Genomic DNA, 18,929 nt, shown 5'->3' with positions numbered 1-18,929 from the left:
GCTGCTTAAGACTAGCAGTGCTCTGAGGCTCCTGAGTGGTACTTAAACTATGCGTTTACCCCTTTGTGGGGGTAAACACAGAATCAGGCTTCGCTAATGTTAAAAGTACATGCTCTAACAAACTAGAGCATATAATTTGTTTCATTATCTGCTCTTTAGCACTTTGTACCACAGATGCAAAAAGAAAAATGAAAGCAAAACTGTGGGCACAAGAGGAAGAGAAAACTCCTCAGAAAGTGAGAATGTGAGCAAATCGAGAGTGAGGTGGTAGAGAGAACAAGAGATCATGTTCTAAAGAAAATGTTAGCAAGCTTATAGGAAAGCCATCTAACAGAAGTGTTAGTCACATTTATTATTATTGGTTATTTGTAGAGCGCCAACAGATTCCGCAGAACTATAAAACAAATGCGGAGTACAACAAAACATTTATAGGGATCAAATGGGTAGAGGGCCCTGCCAAGAGTCACACTGTTGTAGTTAGCTCTTAAGAAGGTGATCTACAAACAGCTGGACTCTTAGGCTTACATGCTAAGGGGGTTCAGGGGATAGCGATGGAGGAGAGGAACTGGTATAAAGAAAGGTTAGTGTACGTTGTATGCATCCCTGAACAGTAGAGTCTTTAGGGAGTGCTTGAAGCTTTCAAAACTAGGGGAGAGTCTTGTGGAGCGAGGAGTTCCACGAGATGGGAGCCAGTCTGGAGAACTCCTGTAAACGGGAGTGTGAGGAGCTAACAAGAGAGGTTGAGAGTAGGAGGTCATGAGAAGAGCGAAGACGATGGGAGGGAGAGTATCTGGAGACAAGGTCTGAGATATAGGGGGGAGCAGTGCAGTTGAGGGCTTTGTATGTCAGAGTGAGAATTTTGTATTGAATCCTAGAGGCAAGAGGAAGCCAGTAAGGGATTGGTAGAGAGGTGCAGCAGATGAAGAGCGACATGTAAAGAAGATGAGCCTGGCAGAGGCATTCATTATGGATTGTAAAGGAGCTAGGCGGCAGCTAGGGAGACCAGAGAGGACAAAGTTGCCGTAATCGAGGCGGGAAAGGATGAGAGTGTGATAAACTAAGTTTCCCAAACCTCAAAATGCCTATAAATACACCTCCTACCACACACATTCCTCAGTTTTAACGTATAGTCAAGTAGTGAGGTGTAAAAATGAGTAAAAAAGCATATAAAATGAGGAACTCAAAAAAATAATGTGCTTTTATACAAAAAAAAATCATAACCACCAAAAAAAAGGATGGGTCTCATGGACTCTTGCCACTATGAAAGAAATTAATTTATCAGGTAAGTACTTTCATAAATTATGTTTTCTTTCATGTAAGTGGCAAGAGTCCATGAGCTAGTGATGTATGAGATATAATACCCAAGATGTGGAAATCCAGAGTCACTAGAGAGGAGGGGATAAAATAAAAACAGCTATTTTCGCTGAAAAATTTAAATCCACATAATAATTACATTTTCTTAAATTTAAAAAAACTCAAATCATAGGCAAACTGAGATAGCTGCCTAAAGAACTTTTCTACCAAAAACTGCTTCTGAAGAAGCAAATACATCAAAATGGTAAAATTTTGTAAATGTATTCAAAGAAGACCAAGTTGCTGCTTTGCAAATCTGATCAACTGAAGCTCCATTCTTGAAAGCCCAAGAAGTGGCAACTGATATAGTAGAATGAGCTGTAATTCTCGGAGGCGGAGACTGCTCCGCCTCCAAATAAGCATTGTAAAAGTTTCAACCAAGATGCCAAAGAAATGGCAGAGGCTTTCTGACCTTTCCTGGAACCAGAGAAAATAACAAAATAGACAAAAAGTATTTCTGAAATCCTTAGTAGCCTCAACATAGTATTTCAAAGCTCTCATTACATCCAAAGAATGTGATCTTTTAAGAGAATTCTTAGGATTAGGACACAAGGAAGGAAGAACAATTTCCCTACTAATGTTGTTAAAATTCACAACCTTAGGCAAGAATTTAAACGAAGTCCGTAAAACCGCTTTATCTTGATATAGAATATCAGATAAGGAGACTCACAAGAGAGAGCCAACAACTCAGAAACTCTTCTAGCAGAATAGATAGCCAAAAGAAATAACACTTTCCAGGAAAGTAGTTTAATATCCAAAGAATGCATAGGCTCAAAATAAGGAGCATGCAAAATCCTTAAAACCAAATTAAGACTCCAAGGAGGAAAAAGAGACTTAATAACAGGTTTGATACGAACCAAAGCCTGAACAAAACAGTGAATATCAGGAAGTTTAGCAATATTCTATGAAATAAGACAGAAAGAGCAGAGATTTGTCCCTTCAAAGTATTTGCAGACAAACCCTTATCTAAACCATCCTGAAGAAACTGTAAAATTCGAGGAATTCTAAAAGAATGGCAAGAAAATCTATGAGAGGAACAACATGAAATATAGGTTTTCCAAACCCGATAATACATTTTCCTCGAAACAGACTTACGAGCCTGTAACATAGTGTCAAACACTGAGTCAGAGAAACCTCTATGACTAAGAAATAAGCGTTCAATTTCCATACCTTCAAATTTAGAGATTTGAGATCCCGATGGAAAAACGGCCCTTGAGACAGAAGGTCTGGCCTCAAAGGAAGTGGCCAAGGCTGATAACTGGACAAATCCGGATAAGATCCGCATACCAGAAACTGTGAGGCCATGCATGTGCTAACAGAAACACATGAGATTGTTCCATTATGATCTTGGAAATCACTCTTGGAAGAAGAACTAGAGGTGGAAAAATGTAAGCAGGTTGCTAAAACCAAGGAACTTCTAAAGCATCCACCATCTCTGCCTAAGGATCTTTGGATCTGGAAAGATATCTGGGAAGTTTCTTGTTCAAATGAGATGCCATCAGATCTATTTATGGAAGACCCCACATCTGTACAATCTGATGAAACACATCTGGATGGAGAGACCACTCCCCGGATGCAAAGTCTGACGACTGAGATAATCCGCTTCCCAATTGTCTACACCTGGAATATGAATCGCAGAAATTAGACAAGAGTTGGACTCCGCCCAAGAAAGTATCCAAGATACTTCTTTCATTGCTAAAGCGTTGCGAATCCCTCCCTGATGATTGACATATGCCACTGTTGTGATATTGTCTGTCTGAAAACGAATAAAAAGTTCTCTATTTAATAGAGACCAAGCCTGAAGAGCTCTGAAGATAGCACGGAGTTCTAAAATATCGATTGGTAACCTCGCCTCTTGAGGTTTCCAAACCCCTTGTGCTGTCAGAGACCCCCAGACAGCTCCACAACCTGTAAGACTTGCGTCCGTTGAGATCACAGTCCAGGAAGGATGAACAAAAGAGGCCCCTCGAACAATACAGTGATGGTCCAACCACCAAGACAGAGAGCGTTGAATGTTGGGATTTAAGTATATCAGTAGTGATATCCGAGTATAATCCATGCACCATTGATTCAGCATGCAAAGCTGCAGAGGTCTCATATGAAAATGAGCAAAGGGGATCGCGTCCGATGCTGCAGTCATAAGACCTAAAACTTCCATGCACATAGCCACTGAAGGGAACGATCAAGACTGAAGGTTTAGACAAGCTAAAACCAATTTAATTCGCCTCTTGTCTGTTAAAGACAGAGTCATGGACACCGAATCTATCTGGAAACCAAAAAAGGTGACCCTTGTTTGAGGAATCAAGAAACTCTTTTGTAAATTGATCCTCCAACCATACCTTTGAAGAAATCACATTAGTTGTTTTGTGTGAGATTCTGCTAAATGAAAAGACTGAGCTAGTACCAAGATATCGTCCAAATAAGGAAACTCTGCAATACCCTGCTCTCTAATTACAGATAGAAGGGCACGAGAACCTTCAAAAAGATTCTTGGAGCTGTTGCTAGGCCAAATGGAAGAGCAACAAACTGGTAATGCTCGTCTAGAAAAGAGAATCTCAGAAACCGATAGTGGTCTGGATGAATTGGAATATGAAGATAAGCATCCTGTAAGTCTATTGTGGACATAAAATGTCCTTGCTGAACAAAAGGCAGAGTAGCCCTTATAGTCACCATCTTGAAAGTTGGGACTCTTACAAAATGATTTAAAAGTTTCAGATCCAGAACTGGTCTGAAAGAATTCTCTTTCTTTGGGACAATGGATAGATTTGAATAGAACCCCAAACCCTGTTCCTGTAGAGGAACTGGAACAATCACCCCTGAAAGCTCTAGATCTGAAACACATTTCAGAAAAGCCTGAGCCTTCACAGGATTTGTTGGAACATGAGACAGAATCTTCCCACAGGAAGTCTTATTGTGAAACCTATCCAATACCCTTGATACACAATATCCTGAACCCACTGATTCTGAACAGAACCTGACCTAATTTCCTGAAATAATTTCAATCTGCCCCCCACCAGCTGAACTGGATTGAGGGCTGTACCTTCATGCAGTCTTGGAGCTGGAATTGATTTTTTATAAGGCTTGGTTTTATTCCAATTTGAAGATGGTCTCCAATTGGAAACAGAGGCCTTAGGGGAAGGAGTAGACTTTTGTTCCTTATGCTGACAAAAGGAACAAAAACAATTAGGAGCCTTGAACTTACCCTTAGACTTTTTATCTTGGGGTAAAAAAAAACTCCCTTCCCCCCAGTGATAGTGGAAATAATAGAATCCAATTAAGAACCAAATGAATTATTACCCTGGAAAGATAGAGATAGTAATCTAGATTTAGACACCATGTCAGCATTCCAAGATTTAAGCCATAAAGCTCTTCTGGCTAAAATAGCTAAAGACAAATTAGATATCAATCTCAATGTCAAATAGAGCATCACAAATGAAATGATTAGCATGTTGAAGCAGAAGAATAATGCTAGACAAATCAGTATCTTCTACCCAACGAGCTAAACTGTCCAACCAAAAAGTTAAAGCAGCAGCCACATCAGCCATAGAAATGGCAGGTCTAAGAATATAACCAGAATGTAAATAAGCTTTCCTTAGATAAGATTCAATCATTCTATCTAAAGGATCCTTAAAAGAAGTACTATCTTCCATAGGAATAGTAGTACGTTTGGAAAGAGTGGAAATAGCCCTATCAACCTTAGGGACTTTTTCCAAAAACTCTAAATTAGCCACAGGTAAAGGATACAACTTCTTAAACCTAGAAAAAGGATTAAAAGAAGAACTAAGCTTAGACCATTCCTTAGTAATCATATCAGAAACAGCATCTGGAATAGGAAAAACCTCAAGTGCAACCTTAGAAGGTTTAAAAACAGAATTTAAAAGTTTACTGGCTTTGTTATCAAGAGGACTACACTCTTCAATACCCAAAGTAACCAGAACTTCCTTCAACAAAGAACGAACATAATCAATCTTAAACAGATAGTAAGATTTGTCAATTTCAGAATCTGATTCAGGATCCTCTGAACCAGAGGAATCCTCACCAGCAGAGGATATTTCAGTATGCTGTCGGTCAATACAAATTTCATCAGAATTATGAGAAGTTTTAAAAGACCTTTTACATTTATTTGAAGGCGGAATAGCAGAGATAGCCTTATCTATAGCTGCAGCAATATAATTCTTTACATCTGCAGGAATATCAGGTACATTAGACGTTGAAGGAACAACAGACAATGTATAAGTACAAAAGCTTGTCATGACATATGCCACATAATTGAGCTGAAGAAATAACATCAGTTAATTTACAACAGACACATTTAGCTTTGGTAGAACTGTGTTCAGGCAGCATGGTTTCTACAGCAACATCAAAGGCAGGATCAGAATGAGACTTGTAAAATGTAAAAAGAAAAAAACATTTAAACAAAATATCCAATTTCCTCATATAGCAGTTTCAGGAATTGGAAAAAATGCTTATGCTAAAGTAAAATGCAAAAAATAAGCATCATCGCTCTTGAAAATACGAAGAGAACCAGAAGCATTAAAGGAAGAGAGGTAATATACAAAACAAATTTGGCGCCAAGTATGACGCATGACGCAAAAGGAAGTGAAAAATGTTTTGGTGCTAAAGCTAACACAAGGAAATAACGTAACTTGCGTCATAACAAGCACGACTTCGGGCCAAAATAACCATCAACAAAGACGCAGGAAATTATGAGCCTTACGTCACCCTAGATGCAATTTTGCGGTAAAAAAAATTTGCGACAAAAATGATACCATAAAAAACAGCATTTTGCGTCCTCGCGAGCCTAGTTTGCCCTCGAAAATTTTGGAAAATAAAGTCAAATTGAAAAAACTGTAACCCCAGGTAAGAAAAAATTAAATAATCTTCCCAAACAAATTCCATACTGAAACGGATAGTCTGCAAAAAAAGGGAAATATACATAGACCTTTACAATATAATATAAAGCGCCAAACATAGCTGAGAGTGTCTTAAAAAATGATACATACTTACCAGAAGACACCCATCCACATACAGCAGACAGCCAAACCAGTACTGAAAAATATCAACAGAGGTAATGGTATAAGAGTATAACGTCGATCTGAAAAGGGAGGCAGGGGATTAATCCCTGCGACCGATTACAGAGAGCCTTGGAAAGGATTTCCTATGGGTGAAACCACTAAATCAACAGGCAATACTCCCTTCACATCCCTCTGACAAACACTGTACTCAGAGGAATTGGGCTTCAAAATGCTTAGAAGCGCCTATCATAGAAGAAATCAAGCACAACTTACTTCACCACCTCTATAGGAGGCAAAGTTTGTAAAACTGAGGTAGGTGTGTGGTGTATTTATATGCATTTTGAGGTTTGGGAAACTTTGCCCCCTCCTGGTAGGAATGTATATCCCATACGTCCCTAGCTCATGGACTCTTGCCACTTAAATGAAATAAATCTTAGTTGTGTCTTGTGTAAGGAAATGTCTAATTTTAGAGATGTTTTTAAGGTGGAAGCGGCAGGCCTTAGCCAAGGACTGAATGTGAGGAGTGAAAGAAAGATCTGAGTCAAATGTGACCCCAAGACATCGGGCATGCAGGGTAGGGGTAATGATGGAGTTCTTTATAGTTATAGAGAGATTGGGGGTGGAGATTTTGGAAGAAGGGGGAAAATAAGGAGCTCAGTTTTGGAGAGATTTAGCTTGCGGTAGTGAGAGGACATCCAGGAAGAGATGTGAGAAAGACAGTTAGTGACACGGGTTAGCAAGGAAGGAGATAGGTATGCTGTAGAGAAGTAGATTTGGGTGTCATCAGTATACAAATGATATTGGAAACCGCAGGACTTAATTAGGGAACCTAATGATGACGTGTAGATTGAGAAGAGAAGGGGACCGAGGACAGAGCCTTGCGGTACCCCGACAGAAAGTGGTGACGGGGCAGAGGAGGACCCAGAGAAGGCTACACTAAAGCTACGGTTTGACAGGTAGGAAGAGAACCACACCGGGGCTTTGTCACAAATTTAACCAGTGAAGGAATACTGGTCTATTGCTAGCATAAGGAAGTATAAATCAAGTATGACCATATGGCATTAAAGTATTTTTCTTGCATATTAAAGAAAACATTTTAATGTTTATTTACTATATTTTAATATTTATTTATTTTTTATATATAAAATGTATGGCTTTATGATTGTGTGGTTTGTCACTCTCTATGGGAGTTTGGCTTATTAGCCAGCTCTGTTAGTTTCAAATTCACATGCAACACCTCCCAAATGTTATCAGAGGTCTGCCGGTACGGTATTATCTTTGGATAATTAGCAAATGATCTAAACTTGAAAAAAAGTAGCTGGCATTTAATACTTACATTTATTTATTGTTTTATTATTTTGCCAGTTATATTTAGAGTGAGGCAATGTGTATTACAAAATAACTACTTTAAGTTAGTTATTAATACACAGATTTGCATGTTTGAGTTTCTCTTCCTGTCTGTTTAGCTGTAAAACCAAATCAGTTAAGCCACATTTTGTGCTTCATTGGGATCAGTGTACCATGACCCAGGAGTATTTTGAAAAGATTTCACTTTTGTGTATATTATTTGCATTATGGTTGTAAAATGCTACAGACAAACACAGACATTTTTAAGATACAAAACACATTCTAAAAAGGGAGATTAAAAGGGATATTAAACAATGTTCTTTTGGTAAAAATAAATATGTTTAATTAAAGTAAATCTAAAAAGGAAAATAGTGTGTAAAAAACATCAACAACCAAACTCTGCCCACCACTTTAATTAGGAGGAAACAATCTGGACTTAATGGTATAGACAGGATTGGCCATTTCCATTTTGTTAGCAAAGTCTCCATTGTTTTGAAGTATGTTTTTACCTCTGCTGAGGCCAATTAAGGACAGAGAAGTGGTAGGGTTAGGTTGTGGAACTCAGTCACTTGCACTACCAATTTCCACACATAAATTACAGGAAGACTAGGCACAATAAAGTAAGAGAGTTTAATGCAAAGAAGTAGTTTTTTCCCCCCACATGCTAGCCGTGGTTTGTCTCTTATTATCATCTTTATTATCATTTATTTGTATAGCGCTGAAAAATTCTGTAGCGTCTCTCAGTGCAGAGTGATCATTTTTCATATAACACCTTTATGATATATCAAATCTAGCTGCCTAGCAGTTTCGCATTTAGATGATATTTCTGCTGAGAAAATTCAAAAGTTATCTATATAATTTTAAAATTTCTATAAGCTGTAATAAGACTAATAGGGAAAGAGAGCATGGGATTTTAAGAGACTTTTCAATTTACTTCTGTTATCAAACTTACTTTATTCTCTTGGTATCCTTTGTTGAAAAGCATACTTAGGTAGGCTCAGGGGCAGCAACTGGGAGCTAGCTGGTGATTAGTGGCTACATTTATATGCTTCTTGTCATTCATTGGTTCCTATATGTATTCAGTTAGCTCCCAGTAGTACACTGTTGCTCTGGAGCTAACTTTAACCCCTCTGCAAGGGTTAAACGCATACTTGCATTAAAAAACAGTGCACATTGGAGCATTTTCTTTTTTCACTTTTATGGCCTATTGCGTAATGAAAAATAAAGCCAGTTAAAGCATGAAAAAATGAGAGCTCAGATCTGTTGCCAACCGCCTAAGTTGTAAAATGTGACTATTCCTATTAGAATATATCAAGATTTGTGATGTACTTAGTATGACCGAGAATTCTTACCTTTAGAAGTCCCCTGTGGAAGAAGGTCAAACCTTTGTATAGAACAGCAATTGGCTGATTCGGACTGATTTCCAGTGAACGTTGGAAATCCTCATGAGCGGCAACATAATCCTGTTAAAGAAAAGCAGGAAAAATATCCTCAAAAACTATAACTCCTAAAAAAAATTACCACAACCATCACAAATAAATTAAAAGGGACATTAAAGGGATATGAAACCCATAATTTTTCTTTCATTATTTAAAAAGAGCATGGAATTTTAAACAACTTTCCAATTTACTTCTTTTATCTAATTTGCTTCATTCTCTTGATATACTTTGTTTAAAAGCATATCTAGATAGGCTCAGTAGGTTCTGATTGATGGCTGCACATAGATGCCTTGTATGATTGGCTCACCTATGTGCATTACTATTTCTTCAACAAAGGATATCTAAAGAATGAAGCAAATTAGATTGTAGAAGTAAATTGGAATGTTGTTTAAAATTGTATTCTCTATCTGAATCATTAAAGAAAAATTATGGGTTTCATATCCCTTTAAAGTCAAATTTACACTTTCATTTTATCAAAATACACACTTTGTGAGGCACCAGCTCCTACTGAGCATGTGCAAGAGTTCACTGTAAATATACGTTTTGTGATTGGCTAATGGCTGTCACATTATAAAGGGGGCCAGTTAAAATGGAAGTAACTTTGAAATTTGTCAGAAGAAAAAAAATCTACTTCTCATTTGAAAGAAAGTGCTATTGCATTGTCTTTTAATATATATTTGTTGATTATATAATTCTGTAATACTGTATTTAATGGTCCTTTAAATGAAAGGATTTTAGAAAAACTACCTGCAAAATAGTTTGGAATGGATATGCACATACTCTACTACTTAGAAACTTTGAAAAAAAATAAAAAAATACAAAATTATACAAAACAGAAAATAATTATACATTTTATTATTATTTTATATTTTTTTTACAAGAGAAAAATAAGCTTTGACCTAATGGAACAGAACATAATGGGAAAAAGACCTCCTAATGTATTATATTCAAAATGTAACTGTATAACAGCTAACAATGAAAATAAAAAAGAAAGGAAGAATTAGTAGGGAATCAGCCAAGTAACAAAACTTCACATTGTAAAGGAACATTCTAAGGCAAAATTGTTAGAGCATGTCATTTTTGGAGTACCAACCCAAGCTAACCATACCCTTACCCATGTGTTTAACCCCTTTGTGGGAGATAAATTCCCACTCAAAGGTCACAAGCATTGTTGCTCCTGAGCATCAAACCATTGGTGAGCTAATAAGGAACCTCGTCAATTTCCTGTTTGGAAGCAGCAATGCTTGTGGACCCGAATGGGACTTAACCTATGTGTTTAACTCCTTTCGGGTGTTAAAACACAGTTAATTAGATCATGTAAGATTTGAATAAGATTTTCCCTTAAGGTGATTGCTTCTTGCAGTCTTCCTAAAATTGGGTTATCACTCCTCCAGATCTCCTGCTGTTGGCGCTCTTACTAGTACGCCAGTGCTGGGATCTTCAAATTCTACTAGAAGCATTTTTACAAATGTAATCCTACTAAAATAAATATATATATATATATATATATATATATATATATATATATATATATATATATATATTAAAGAAGGCTACTGTGCATTTCAAAGTTGAGTTATTTGTGCCTTCAAACCAATGCTCAAAAAGCTGGGGAGGAAGATTGTTATAATCGGCTGTAGTAAGTCTTTTAGTATGTTCTAAATAGTAAGGCTGTTGGAAATTGCATAATTTGGTGGTTTAATATATGGATGATGTACATACCCATAATGTCACACTGGTTTCCTTTCAGATGAAAAACAGAATTTATTCTATATCTTACCTGATAAATTAATTTATTTTTAGGTTGTGAGATCTTACTCTTGGGAATTACATCAACTGGTCACCAGGAGCAGGCAAAGACACCCCACACCTGATCTTTAAGTATCCCTCCTACTTCCCCTTTCTTCCCAGTTGTGCGTATAGCCAAGGATAGGAAGAAAGAAAGATAGTAGGCTAAAGAGGTGCAAACTAAAACTGCCACCACCAACAAAAATGGGCGGGTTTGTGGACTCTTACAAGAAAGAAATTAATTTATCAGGTAAGAATAATTTTTTTTTTCTAATGGTTGTAAGAGTCCATGAGACCTTACTCTTGGGAACAAATACCCAAGCTGAAAAACATAATTTATGTAAGAACTTACCTGATAAATTCATTTCTTTCATATTAGCAAGAGTCCATGAGCTAGTGACGTATGGGATATACATTCCTACCAGGAGGGGCAAAGTTTCCCAAACCTCAAAATGCCTATAAATACACCCCTCACCACACCCACAAATCAGTTTAACGAATAGCCAAGATGTGGGGTGATAAGAAAAAAGTGCGAAGCATAAATATAAGGAATTGGAATAATTGTGCTTTATACAAAAAAATCATAACCACCACAAAAAGGGTGGGCCTCATGGACTCTTGCTAATATGAAAGAAATTAATTTATCAGGTAAGTTCTTACATAAATTATGTTTTCTTTCATGTAATTAGCAAGAGTCCATAAGCTAGTGACGTATGGGATAATGAATACCCAAGATGTGGATCTTCCACGCAAGAGTCACTAGAGAGGGAGGGATAAAATAAAGACAGCCAATTCCGCTGAAAATAATCCACACCCAAAATAAAGTTTAAATTTTATAATGAAAAAAACTGAAATTATAAGCAGAAGAATCAAACTGACACAGCTGCCTGAAATACTTTTCTACCAAAAACTGCTTCAGAAGAAGAAAACACATCAAAATGGTAGAATTTAGTAAAAGTATGCAAAGAAGACCAAGTTGCTGCTTTGCAAATCTGATCAACCGAAGCTTCATTCCTAAACGCCCAGGAAGTAGAAACTGACCTAGTAGAATGAGCTGTAATCCTTTGAGGCAGAGTTTTACCCGACTCGACATAAGCATGATGAATTAAAGATTTCAACCAAGATGCCAAAGAAATGGCAGAGGCCTTCTGATCTTTCCTAGAACCGGAAAAAATAACGAATAGACTAGAAGTCTTTCGGAAATTCTTAGTAGCTTCAACATAATATTTCAAAGCTCTAACTACATCCAAAGAATGCAATGATCTCTCCTTAGAATTCTTAGGATTAGGACACAATGAAGGAACCACAATTTCTCTACTAATGTTGTTAGAATTCACAACCTTAGGCAAAAATTTAAAAGAAGTTCACAACACCGCCTTATCCTGATGAAAAATCAGAAAAGGAGACTCACAAGAAAGAGCAGATAATTCAGAAACTCTTCTAGCAGAAGAGATGGCCAAAAGAAACAAAACTTTCCAAGAAAGTAATTTAATGTCCAGTGAATGCATCGGTTCAAACGGAGGAGCTTGAAGAGCCCCCAGAACCAAATTCAAACTCCAAGGAGGAGAAATTGACTTAATGACAGGTTTAATACGAACCAAAGCTTGTATAAAACAATGAATATCAGGAAGATTAGCAATCTTTCTGTGAAAAAGAACAGAAAGAGCAGAGATTTGTCCTTTCAAGGAACTTGCAGACAAACCTTTATCCAAACCATCCTGAAGAAACTGTAAAATTCTCGGAATTCTAAAAGAATGCCAGGAAAAATGATGAGAAAGACACCAAGAAATGTAAGTCTTCCAGACTCGATAATATATCTTCCTAGATACAGATTTACGAGCCTGTAACATAGTATTAATCACAGAGTCAGAGAAACCTCTTTGACTAAGAATCAAGCGTTCAATCTCCATACCTTCAAATTTAAGGATTTGAGATCCTGATGGAAAAAAGGACCTTGCGACAGAAGGTCTGGTCTTAACGGAAGAGTCCACGGTTGGCAAGAGGCCATCCGGACAAGATCCGCATACCAAAACCTGTGAGGCCATGCTGGAGCCACCAGCAGAACAAACGAGCATTCCTTCAGAATCTTGGAGATTACTCTTGGAAGAAGAACTAGAGGCGGAAAGATATAGGCAGGATGATACTTTCAAGGAAGTGACAATGCATCCACTGCTTCCGCCTGAGGATCCCTGGATCTGGACAGATACCTGGGAAGTTTCTTGTTTAGATGAGAAGCCATCAGATCTATTTCTGGAAGTCCCCACATTTGAACAATCTGAAGAAATACCTCTGGGTGAAGAGACCATTCGCCCGGATGTAACGTTTGGCGACTGAGATAATCCGCTTCCCAATTGTCTATACCTGGGATATGAACCGCAGAAATTAGACAGGAGCTGGATTCCGCCCAAACCAGTATTCAAGATACTTCTTTCATAGCCAGAGGACTGAGTCCCTCCTTGATGATTGATATATGCCACAGTTGTGACATTGTCTGTCTGAAAACAAATGAACGATTCTCTCTTTAGAAGAGGCCATGACTGAAGAGCTCTGAAAATTGCACGGAGTTCCAAAATATTGATTGGTAATCTCACCTCCTGAGATTCCCAAACCCCTTGTGCTGTCAGAGACCCCCAAACAGCTCCCCAACCTGTCAGACTTGCATCTGTAGAAATCACAGTCCAGGTTGGAAGAACAAAAGAAGCCCCCTGAACTAAACGATGGTGATCTGTCCACCACGTCAGAGAGTGTCGTACAATCGGTTTTAAAGATATCAATTGATATATCTTTGTGTAATCCCTGCACCACTGGTTCAGTATACAGAGCTGAAGAGGTCGCAGGTGAAAACGAGCAAAGGGGATCGCGTCCGATGCAGCAGTCATAAGACCTAGAATTTCCATGCATAAGGCTACCGAAGGGAATGATTGAGACTGAAGGTTTCGACAAGCTGAAATCAATTTTAGACGTCTCTTGTCTGTCAGAGACAGAGTCATGGACACTGAATCTATCTGGAAACCTAAAAAGGTTACCCTTGTCTGAGGAATCAATGAACTTTTCGGTAAATTGATCCTCCAACCATGATCTCGAAGAAACAATACAAGTCGATTCGTATGAGATTCTGCTAAATGTGAAGACTGAGCAAGAACCAAGATATCGTCCAAATAAGGAAATACCACAATACCCTGTTCTCTGATTACAGACAGAAGGGCACCGAGAACCTTTGTAAAAATCCTTGGAGCTGTTGCTAGGCCAAACGGCAGAGCCACAAACTGGTAATGCTTGTCTAGGAAAGAGAATCTCAGAAACTGATAGTGATCTGGATGAATCGGAATATGCAGATATGCATCCTGTAAATCTATTGTGGACATATAATGCCCTTGCTGAACAAAAGGCAGGATAGTCCTTATAGTTAGCATTTTGAATGTTGGTATCCTTACATAACGATTCAATATTTTTAGATCCAGAACTGGTCTGAAGGAATTCTCCTTCTTTGGTACAATGAAGAGATTTGAATAAAACCCCAGCCCCTGTTCCAGAACTGGAACTGGCATAATTACTCCAGCCAACTCTAGATCTGAAACACATTTCAGAAATGCTTGAGCCTTCGCTGGATTTACTGGAACACGGGAAAGAAAAAATCTCTTTGCAGGAGGCCTTATCTTGAAGCCAATTCCGTACCCGTCTGAAACAATGTTCTGAATCCAAAGATTGTGAATTGAATTGATCCAAATTTCTTTGAAAAAAACGTAATCTGCCCCCTACCAGCTGGGCTGGAATGAGGGCCGCACCTTCATGTGGACTTGGGAGCTGGCTTTGGTTTTCTAAAAGGCTTGGATTTATTCCAGACTGGAGATGGTTTCCAAACTGATACCGCTCCTGTGGGTGAAGGATCAGGCTTTTGTTCCTTATTGTGACGAAAGGAACGAAAACGATTATTAGACCTAAATTTACCTTTAGATTTTTTATCCTGTGGTAAAAGAGCTCCTTTCCCTCCAGTAACAGTTGAAATAATAGAATCCAACTGAGAACCAAATAATTTATTACCCTGGAAAGAAAGGGAAAGCAAAGTTGACTTAGAAGACATATCAGCATTCCAAGTCTCAAGCCATAAAGCTCTTCTAGCTAAAATAGCTAGAGACATATACCTGACATTGACCCTAATGATATCAAAGATGGCATCACAAATAAAGTTATTAGCATGTTGAAGAAGATTAACAATGCTATGAGAATTATGATCTGTTACTTGTTGCGCTAAAGCTTCTAACCAAAAAGTTGAAGCTGCAGCAACATCCGCTAAAGATATAGCAGGTCTAAGAAGATTACCTGAACATAAGTAAGCTTTTCTTAGAAAGGATTCAATCTTCCTATCTAAAGGATCCTTAAAGGAAGTACTATCTGCCGTAGGAATAGTAGTACGTTTAGCAAGAGTAGAGACAGCCCCATCAACCTTAGGGATTTTGTCCCAAAACTCTAATCTGTCAGATGGCACAGGATATAATTGTTTAAAACATTTAGAAGGAGTAAATGAATTACCCAAATTATTCCATTCCCTGGAGATTACTTCAGAAATAGCATCAGGGACAGGAAAAACTTCTGGAATAACTACAGGAGATTTAAAAACCTTATTTAAACGTTTAAATTTAGTATCAAGAGGACCAGAATCCTCTATTTCTAATGCAATTAAGACTTCTTTAAGTAAAGAACAAATAAATTCCATTTTGAATAAATATGAAGATTTATCAGCATCAACCTTTGAAACAGAATCCTCTGAACCAGAAGAATCATTATCAGAATGATGATGTTCATTTAAAAATTCATCTGAAAAAATGAGAAGTTTTAAAAGACCTTTTACGTTTACTAGAAGGAGGAATAACAGACATAGCCTTCTTAATGGGTTTAGAAACAAAATCTCTTATGTTAACAGGAACACTCTGAGTATTAGATGTTGATGGAAATATTATCTGCATTAACAAGTTTGTCATGACATTCATTACAAACAACAGCTGGAGGAACAGATACCACAAGTTTACAGCAGATACACTTAACTTTGGTAGATCCAGCACCAGGCAGCGATTTTCCAGAAGTATCTTCTGACTCAAGGTCAATCTGAGACATCTTGCAATATGTAATAGAAAAAACAACATATAAAGCAAAATTGATCAAATTCCTTAAATGACAGTTTCAGGAATGGGAAAAAATGCCAGTGAACAAGCTTCTAGCAACCAGAAGCAATAAACAATGAGACTTAAATAATGTGAAGACAATAGTGACGCCCATATTTTTTAGAGCCAAAAAAGACGCCCACATTATTTGGCGCCTAAATGCTTTTGGCGGCAAAAATTACGCCACATCCGGAACGCCGACACCTTTGGCGCAAAAAAACGTCAAAAATGACGCAACTTCCGGCGACACGTATGACGCCGGAAAGAAGAAAAAAAAATTTTGCGCCAAAAAAATCTGCGCCAAGAATGATGCAATAAAATGAAGCATTTTCAGCCCACGGAGCCTAACAGCCCACAGGGAAAAAAGTCAAATTTTAAGGTAAGAAAAAATTGATTTATTCATATGCATTATCCCAAATATGAAACTGACTGTCTGAAATAAGGAACGTTGAACATCCTGAGTCAAGGCAAATAAATGTTTGAACACATATATTTAGAACTTTATATAAAAGTGCCCAACCATAGCTTAGAGTGTCACAGAAAATAAGACTTACTTACCCCAGGACACTCATCTACATGTAGTAGAAAGCCAAACCAGTACTGAAACGAGAATCAGTAGAGGTAATGGTATATATAAGAGTATATCGTCGATCTGAAAAGGGAGGTAAGAGATGAATCTCTACGACCGATAACAGAGAACCTATGAAATAGACCCCGTAGAAGGAGATCATTGAATTCAAATAGGCAATACTCTCCTCACATCCCTCTGACATTCACTGCACGCTGAGAGGAAAACCGGGCTCCAACCTGCTGCGGAGCGCATATCAACGTAGAATCTAGCACAAACTTACTTCACCACCTCCATAGGAGGCAAAGTTTGTAAAACTGATTTGTGGGTGTGGTGAGGGGTGTATTTATAGGCATTTTGAGGTTTGGGAAACTTTGCCCCTCCTGGTAGGAATGTATATCCCATACGTCACTAGCTCATGGACTCTTGCTAATTACATGAAAGAAAGTCCAGAAAAATGTGTGGGGCAAAAGACAAAAAAGGCAGGCACCTATTTACCATGAACCACTGCATGAAGGACTTTCCTTCCAAAAGCTGCCTCCACTGAGGTGAAAACATCAAACTGATAACATTTTGTGAAGGTATGTAAAGATGTTGCAGCCTTACATTTCTGTTCCACTGAAATTCCAGGAAGTAGAGACAAAACGTGTAGAATGAGCCACAATACGGGCAGTTAAATCCTTCAAATGAGATATGTCCCTTTAGCAAGGGGTATGGAAGGCCAATGGTACTAAGTACCCATCCTTACGGCCTTAGGGATCTATGGGCTTGGGTAATTTCCCACCCTCCAATCCACTCCACTGCTCTGCTTCAAGAATCCAACTTGCAGTGAAGATCTGTCCTATACTGTAACTTACAGTGTAGGACCTTGCTGGAAGAGAACATTCACATGGACAGACAGGAGTAGGCTAAGGCACTGCCCTGCCACACCCATGGCTCGCTTGTGAATAAGACTCCATGGAGAAGAATTACAATGCACTAGCATTACTCTCCTAATTTCCTCTCTTCCAGTAATTATCTATTTAAGGTAAAAAAAACTTGATTGAAGATAAACAATAACATATAGTTGTTTAACACCTCTATCCTTGATGGGGTAAAGAACTACTGGGAGTAGAGCTGCAACAACTAATTGTCATAATCGATAATAATCTATTATGAAAATAGTTGTCAACAAATCTCATAATCGATTAGTTGGTTTGCAATTAGTTGGTCTGTGCACAACACCAGCTGCTTCACTCCAATGAACTCCTGCACATGGTATTGTGTTTTATGGTTATGTCCTTAACCCAAAGGACGTCTACAGATGTATATTTTTCACTTTTTCAGGACAGTATAACATAGTATAATAACATAGTATTACAACTACCCCTGGCTTATGTGCAACCCAGATATAATAGTTATCATTTGGATTGTTTATATTAAATCAGGTGATTTGGAACTATGCTTTTCACCTAGCCCCTAGATTAATGGGAGCTATTTGAATTGATGTGTACTATTATTTGTTTGCACAATTATTAGCGTATTGCTTGCTATTGCTGATTATACGTACTGTATAAATAAATGTGTAGGGCTTTGTCCTGTTATTGATATATAGTCCTTAGCGCTTTTGATTCGTTTATTGTTTTTTTATATTTTTAATAAATTGTTATACTATGTACCAGATTCAACCTTTATAAGTATATATCCGTTATTTTTAAAGTGGACTAGATATTTTCCTCTAACCTTATAGCTGGTATTTACCATTGCATATAGATATTCAAGATATTTTATATGTTAGAATGAAGTCAAGGGTTACTTTATTGAGAGGCCCCTTGCCAAGGTGGAAAACAGTTTGCATTGGTGAATATCCCACTTTGGTGAAATTGGCAAAGCCCTACTTATGCATCTCAAGCACCTCAACACCATCTGAGTGCCTCTTCTCTGCTGCAGGAAATATAGCTGCAAACAGAGAACCAGCCTCAGCCAGAAGCATGTGTGGACATGTTGAGATTTTTGCATTTCAATGCAAAGTTTCTGAAAGAGTGAATAACAGAATGTTAGAAACAGTGATAGTCTACAAATTTCTAGTTCTACCTTTTTTCAAACAGTTTTTGGTTTGGTTTTGTTTAATTATAAAACTGTGCTCTGCTGCTTAAAAATTGGACAAACAGTTGTGTTAATGTAAAGTTTTAGTCTGAAGTTTATATTTGTAACACTCAGTATGTGGATTTTATTTAAAATATAGGAAACAAATATTGATTCTTTTTTATCCGATTAGTCG

At 37.7% G+C, this 18,929-nt stretch overlaps 1 protein-coding gene across 1 annotated transcript in view; it reads right to left on the bottom strand.

The window, feature by feature from the left end:
- Nucleotides 1–18,929, bottom strand: part of TTC13 (tetratricopeptide repeat domain 13) — a 259,316-nt gene that overhangs the window by 121,815 nt on the left and 118,572 nt on the right. The window contains 1 exon segment of the mRNA XM_053711897.1: nucleotides 9,068–9,178. Coding sequence (XP_053567872.1) covers nucleotides 9,068–9,178 — 111 coding nt within the window.

This window comes from Bombina bombina, chromosome 4, assembly GCF_027579735.1.
Source record: "Bombina bombina isolate aBomBom1 chromosome 4, aBomBom1.pri, whole genome shotgun sequence".
NCBI classification, from domain to species: domain Eukaryota; kingdom Metazoa; phylum Chordata; class Amphibia; order Anura; family Bombinatoridae; genus Bombina; species Bombina bombina.
This window is presented reverse-complemented; position numbering and strand designations above follow the sequence as displayed.